General features: G+C 34.7%; 1 protein-coding gene across 1 annotated transcript; it reads right to left on the minus strand.

Annotated features, from left to right (window-relative positions):
* Nucleotides 1-4,526: 4,526 nt before the first annotated feature.
* On the minus strand, nucleotides 4,527-6,842 carry LOC137615043 (uncharacterized). Its single transcript, XM_068344676.1, has 3 exons — nucleotides 6,674-6,842; nucleotides 6,116-6,193; nucleotides 4,527-4,672 (listed from the first exon to the last, which is right to left on the minus strand). The coding sequence occupies exons 1-3, from the start codon at nucleotides 6,840-6,842 to the stop codon at nucleotides 4,527-4,529; spliced, it is 393 nt and encodes a 130-aa protein (XP_068200777.1).
* Nucleotides 6,843-7,500: the final 658 nt, after the last annotated feature.

Genomic DNA, 7,500 nt, shown 5'->3' on the forward strand with positions numbered 1-7,500 from the left:
TGAGTGTGTGAAATTCAAGGAGACCGGCTCACGGAATAACATCAAAAGCCCTTCTAAGAGTTTCTACCAGACGTGCTATGGAAACAAACTTTGGTAGGGAAGAGAGTATTCAAGTCCATTGATCTGCCTTTCCGGAAGTGACCATGTGTGTTGGAAGGTGGCAGGGCCTCTTGCAATAAATCAAGTAGTCAGATTTTCTTAGAAACCTAGTTTATGATAGACGCACCTCTCCTGAGATATGTTGGTTCAAAGTACTGTAATTTATTTGTTTCCAAGGCAAATCTCTCATGTTCTGGTAGGGCTGATACAATGTAATTAAATATTTTACTCTTGTAATAAATCAAGTTGTCAGATTTTCTTAGTAACCTAGTTTTGTTATAGACGCACCTTTCCTGGGATATCTTAGTTCAAAGTACTGTACTTTATTTGTTTCTAAGGCAAACCTCTCGCGGTCTGGTAGGGCTGATACAATGTAATTAAAGCTTTTGTTGATTACATTGCATAAACTTTCTCTTTAAAATGTGTTAAGCAAAATCTTTAAACTGTATTAAACAACATCTTTCACTAGTATAATAATAAACTGTTCTTTTTATTCTTTACTTTCGCCTGTAAAATTCAGCATCTTTTTTCTTTTCGTGTTTTCAAAATTCCAAAATCTCTCTCAATCTTTTTTATTGGCAGCAAGCCTTCCTTTTTTATTCGAAAACATGTGACAGGTTTTAGATACCGTGAACGTTCCATCGAGTCTATTTCTCCCAAATTCATATAAAAAATTGTTCACTTACTGTATGCAAGTTTCGGTTGCCTCGTATTTTTAACAGGCTAGCTGAAACTTTGAATGAAAAGTCGTGCAGTGCAATTGAAAATAATTCAAGTATGAAACTGGACACGTGTATCTGCATGTGCAATAGAAATATTCTGTTGACTTGTAAACGCTTATAGCCTTTTGCATATAGATCCTACAGCTTTGTAATATCAACTAAAGTGTAGCTTTAGTTAGACGAAAAAGATACATAAATAATATGATTGGAATTACAAGAGATATTCACCATAGTATTGTCAACAGTTCCACTCACAAAACGTCCCTGGGAATACTCTTGTTGACATAACTTGTTTTGATGCAAAAAGCTTTCTATTTTATACGTGCTTTCAGTTTATACGAATATTTTTGCAATTTTTTTTCTAACATAAGGGCCAATAAAAACACAAATGCGTACATTTTGCATTCAAAGTGATACTACACTCAAGATAATTGGTATAGCGATACATACATATATATATATATATATATATATATATATGTATATATATATATATATATATGTGTGTGTGTGTATATATATATATATATATATATATATATATATATATATATATATATATATATATATGTATGTATATATATACTGTGTGTGTGTATATATATATATATATATATATATATATATATATATATATATATATATATATATATATATATATATATATATATATTAGCGCATGCGACCCGTCAAAAAAGACTAAATAGCTATCCACACACACGCACACACAGAGATTCAACCATTTGCATCCCCTCCCCCTTTGTTAACTGCAACAGGGCAATTTTGGTTTCCATATGTACCTCTTGACATACCCCTCTCATCAGGGAATGTTTACTTTCTCTCCCCCTTTCTGACACTATCTCTTTTGTCTTATTATTGATTGATTGATTTGGAGTAATCTCTCTTATTAGTGACATCGACGGATTCTCAGTAAAAATAAATATGCGAGTATAAGGTATTTGTACAGGAAACTTAATTCCCTTAGCTGTCAGTTTCTTAATGATTGTAGATAAGTCAGCTATTGTGAAAGAAAATAATACAGGATTAAGGGAAAACAGAGCAGGGCATAGATTTAAATTGTAACCTTGGCTACAGGTAATTAAGAATGATTCGAAATTTCCTTGGGGTATAGTCATTAACATGGATTATTGTACTTGTCTCTGACCAATCGGTTCTATGACTTATCGTAGCTAGTGGGAGGCCAAAGCACTATAAACGACTCCCATAGCGACGGTCATCGTATGGTGTTTTATTCTGAAAGAAATGCCTATAGATCTATTGCCGACATAAAACAAGTTGTATTCTGAACTAGTAATACTATATATTATATTATCATTTCCAGAGCTGTGCCAAATTTCATGATTGTATCACCATTTGCTCTTTTCCCCATTATTTTTTCAAGTTACCGGTACTCGCTCTACTATAGGTAGACGAAAGTACTAACTCCAATGAAGTCTTTTAACTTTTCCTTTCCTGGCTATAATACACATTTTATATATATCATGTATCAGCTTTCATGACATACTTACACACACACAATATATATATATATATATATATATATATATATATATATATATATATATATATATGTGTGTGTGTGTGTGTGTGTGTGTGTGTGTGTGTATGAATGTATGGATGTGTGTGTATGTATTGTTGTATGCATGTGATATCAGAATAATCTAGCTACTAAGAGAAAGTGCTCGTATATTCAACATAAGATTTAAATACAAAAACCATATGACTACTGTTGTTGTTGTTGTTGTTGTTGTTGTTGTTGTTATTATTATTATTATTATTATTATCATCATTAGCTAAGCTGCAACTCTTAATTGGAAAAGCAGGATGCTATTAAGCCTAAGGGCTCCAAGAAGAAAAATAACCAAGATGGGAAAGGAAATGAGAAAACAGATAGTGTACCTGAGTGTACCCTTAAGCAAGAGAACTCTACCCCAAGACAGTGGAAGACCATGGTACTGAGGCTATGGCACTAACGAAGACTATGGAGCAATGGTTTGATTTTGGAGTGTCTTTCTCCTAGAAGAGCTACCCTTACCAAGAATAAAATACCCACGGAACAATTGCAGTACAGTGGTTACCCCTTGAGTAAAGAAGATTTTTCTGTTATCCTATTGTTGTCAGGTGTATGAGGACAGAGGAGAATTTGGAAAGAATAGGCCAGACTATTCGGTGAATGTGTAGGCAAAGGAAAAATTAGTTGTAAACAGAGAGAGGGATCCACTGTAGTACTCTCCGGCCAGTCACAGAACCCTGTAACTCTCTAGCGGTAGTATCTCAACTAATTAAATTAATGAAAAGTAATAAACTTTTTGTAGAAAAAAATCACATTACAAAATGATATATAAAGGGAAATAAAAAGATTTGTTGGTATTAAATTAAAGGCGAAGGGGATGAAATAGTGTAAGCGAGAAGCTAATTATTTACCTTAAAAAAGGCACATTGATAAGATTGACAAGATCATTTTTAAGCAACTCGAAGCGTCTAGGTATGTAAAGTTCATATCGTAAATTCAGCGCCACAATTTTTTTCTCATCATTTGATTTGCGCTCATCCACTCGACGGCCAATAGCAATGGTGTCCCTCGCGTTATTAGGTAATGTTCACAAACAATGACCATTAATCATTAAAAATTATGCCGTGTAATCATGAAAATGTTTCGTTCATATGCATTAAGTGAACTTTCATTATTACTTTATGGAGCTTCGATTAAACAGCGCCCAAGAGGGATATTGGGGAAAACGATATAACGTACAGTGCTCATGGGGCTGAAATCAATTTCATATTTTTTCCAACATGAATTAATTATATGCCTAGGGTACGATAGAAAATTTCATTCATTGGTTGTAGATATAATTAGTTGTCAGCCAAATTGCCTTAGAAGTTCAAGGTGGTGTTGTTAGAAGTATTTTGCCTGTCTTCCAATTTTTTGCAATAGGGGAAGAACCCCTTTGGCTAATGGTATTTTCTTGTACTTTATATCAATGTTTGACACTGAAATGGTTTGCTTTAGAAATCATTGTGAAATAATGATGAAGATAAGGATTCAGTAGGTAAAACCAAAATTCACATACAGCAAAACAAGTTTGCCCATAAGAAATGAAGCAAAACCACCCAGTCTGTTTCACACATTTATAAATACACATGTGCACTCATTTTTTAAAATTTATAATGCTTTATGAATAGTAAATTATAACCCATGGCATAAAAGTAATATAAATTGATAATTCAAAATGAAAAATAGAAATATTGAGGAGAGTCGTGGCTGGTGTACAGGAGACTAGAGAGGAGGAGGAGGGGTGAGGTTTACTGATTGAAAGGAGAATCTCCTGCAATGAGGAATCGTAAAATATCCGGAGTTTTCACTTTGGAACAGCGTTTCTCTGCCACTGTCGCATTATGTAAAACTCCTACATTCAATTTCAACAAGGAACCTATCTGCATACGACTGTTATTTTTTTTTTTTTCGTTAAAATTATATGGAAATGGAACATTGCATTGTCCGTAAACAAAGTATCTAGTTGACCTAACGAAGCCTGATCCGAGTGATGCATTTTTACAAAATTTTGCGAGGTTTCCCACATTTTCAACATTTCTATTATTTTAATCAAATTGAGAGGTTTGACACTGTTCCTCCTCCTCAGAAGAAACGTCCTCTGCTAGCACTTTTCCCTGTTCCTTATGCAACTAAAACAGCTTCTTGGTCATCTGTTGCTCATCCAGAAGATCACTGATGTCGTCTCTGTTTACCTCTATACCCTGTGTCTTGTCCAAGAACACAATATCCTCATCAACTGCCTTCTGCTTAAGTTTGAACCCTTCAACATCACGATCTGCAGAACATGGTTAGTTGTGTATTCTCTTAGTGACCCAATCCCAGACTTTATCAGTCATTTTGAGGCAGCTAATAAGTTGGAAATGTTTTTTCTAAAACTCTTGGAGAGTGAGCTTGGTCCCTTTGATGACCTGGAAACATTGCTGGAACATTGCCTTCATGTAGAGTTTTTTTTAAATTTGAGATTACTTGCTTATCTATAGATTGGGGAATTGGAATTGTGTTGGCGGTGAGAACTTGATCGTGATAAACTTAAATTTCCCTTGCATGTCGTCTTCATCTATGCATTACAAAATTCATGAGGAGGATAAACAACATAGGTGACAACACATTCCCTTGGAGTACTCCAAAGTACACTGGAAATTCATTTGATAGAACTCCACTAACATTAACTTTGCATTTACTATCCTCATGAAGAGACTTAAACAAATTTACATATTTAACAGGAACTCCATAATAACGCAGGACTCTACCCAAATTTGGCCGGTGCGCACAATCAAAGGCTTTTTCATAGTCCACAAATGCCATCAAAAGTGGATTCCTATATTCTACACATTGCTGTACAACATGTCTTAAAATGAATATTTGGTCAGTACAATTTCTAACTTTTCTGAATCCCGCTTGTTCAACTTTCAGCTTATCATCAATCTTTCTCTCTAGCCTCTGTATAATAAGCATACTATATATTTTCATGACAACTGACGTAAGTGTGATGCCTCTCTTATTAATGCAATCAGTCAAAGCTTTTTTTTTTGTCATTTTCACCAACACTCCTAGCTCCCATTTATCAGGTTTTGCCTCTTCATGCCACATTCTGCAAAATAAACTTGTAAGTATTCTGGGAGTCGCTTCATTTTTGGCCAATATCATCTCAGTAGTTATTCCATCATATCCAGGGGCTTTCCATTTCTTGAGGTTTTTAAGAATAGCTTCGAATTCAAAGACATTGAATTTATTCATGGGCACATCAAGGTCTGCCTCGGCTTCAGGTTTATCAATCAAATTATTCCCTTCATGTCTCCTATTCATGACCTTAATAAAGTGTTCCATCCAACGTTGCCTTTCTTCATCTTCGATTATTATAAAAGATCCATCTCTCTTATGGATGGGTATATGCTTCTTCTTCTGTGCCCCCGTGGAGATTTCATTAATAATTCTATGGGCAATTCTTACACCATAGCCACTCCCTGAATTCATAGCTTTGTCAGCCTCATCTGCTTTACTGTCTAGATAATCTCTCCAGTCATTCCTGGCTTTTTTTTTCACTTCACTATCAATACTGGAATATATACTGTAGCATGCTCTACATTGTAATTTTCATTACTTCCTCGAAAACTTTCAACAATCAATTTTTGTCTTTGTCACTTTTTTATAGTATCCCAAGTATCATTTGATATTAATGGCTTCCTCCTTGTAACTACATGTCCCAAAACTTCCCTACCAACTGACTGATTTATGTTTTTAATATCACACCATTCTTCGTTAATTGTCAACTCTTCTCCTCTTAAAGTCTCTAAAACTGCAAATTGATTCTTACATTCAATTGCAAAGATTTCTTATTGCTCGTCTTCTAGAATCTTAGTTGTATCAAACCTAGGTATTCTATCTAATTTCTCTTAGGTGCTTTCAGTTTTAATTTCCGTGTGGCAATGAGGAACTGGTGATCACTACCAATATCTGCACCTCTATAGCTTCTCACATTTCTCAGAGTACTCCATCTCTCTTTATTAATGGCTATGTGATCTATTTGATTTTTGTAATTGCCACATGGTGAAGTCCTTGTATATTTGTGGATATCCTTGTTCTGGAAAAGAGTATCTCCAATAACAAGATTGTTTGCTGAATAAAAATTTATAAAATGAGCTCCATTTTCATTTACAACTTCTCCAAGTCCCTCAACACCCATTACATTATCTGTCTTGGTTAATCTTTCCAACATTAGCATTGAGGTCACCAATCACAGTTTTCTTATCTCTCTCTGGGATCTTATCTATCACACTCTGCAGTTCTTCATGGTATTCATCTTTCATTTCTTCAGGAGCATCATTTGTTGGTGCATAACACATTATAATGCTTATATTGCACTGCTTTGATTTAAACTTTGCGAGTAACAATCTGTTATTGACAGCTCTCCACTCAGTTAATGCCTTCTCTGCCCTCAGTGTCATCGTTATTCCTGCCCCTTCTCTTCCAATTCCATCAGTCCTTCCTAAATAGATATATATATTGCCTTGGTCTAAGATTTCGTTACTAATCACCTTCCAACGCGTTTCACTTAGGGCCAAGATATCCGTATTATACTTCGTAAATTCATTCTCCACTGCTGATTCATGGTTTTAACATTCCAATTAACAATTTTCAATTTTTCTGTAGTATTTATAAAACGGGAGATCCTTAGCACCCCATTCTGTCATTGTTGCTTTCCATACATTGCCTAAATCCATAGAAGATTCATTGGCTAGATTCATCTAAGGATAGCCAGTTCCTTGTGATGCGCAGTGCATATCTAAGCCAAGTGGCCCCTGCTGGTTGATACCAAATCTATTAAGATCAGGCATCGAGGGTATAAACTGGAGAGGCAGCTTATCTATCGCCTTAAACTCTATCCGTCACCTTGCTGCCAGTTACTTCTTCAAGATTTAGGGGGGCATTTTCTTGTTACGTCAACAGGTTGCTCATCCTCTTTTATAACCGTTGGAAAACATGGATTGCTAAGGTATACCGCCTAGCTCTGTATATACTGCCTGTATATATATATATATATATATATATATATATATATATATATATATATATATATATATATATATATATATATATTTATAT

The sequence above is a fragment of the Palaemon carinicauda genome, chromosome 21 (assembly GCF_036898095.1).
Source record: "Palaemon carinicauda isolate YSFRI2023 chromosome 21, ASM3689809v2, whole genome shotgun sequence".
NCBI classification, from domain to species: domain Eukaryota; kingdom Metazoa; phylum Arthropoda; class Malacostraca; order Decapoda; family Palaemonidae; genus Palaemon; species Palaemon carinicauda.

Excerpts from the sequence above, each read along its gene's own strand:
- LOC137615043 (XM_068344676.1), bottom strand. The coding sequence starts at position 6,842 with ATGACACTGAGGGCAGAGAAGGCATTAACTGAGTGGAGAGCTGTCAAT. Across the intron at positions 6,194-6,673 it reads ATACCATGAAGAACTGCAGA|TTTTAGAGACTTTAAGAGGA; the intron begins GTGTGATAGATA and ends ATCAATTTGCAG. Across the intron at positions 4,673-6,115 it reads AAACATAAATCAGTCAGTTG|ATCGTGATGTTGAAGGGTTC; the intron begins GTAGGGAAGTTT and ends CATGTTCTGCAG.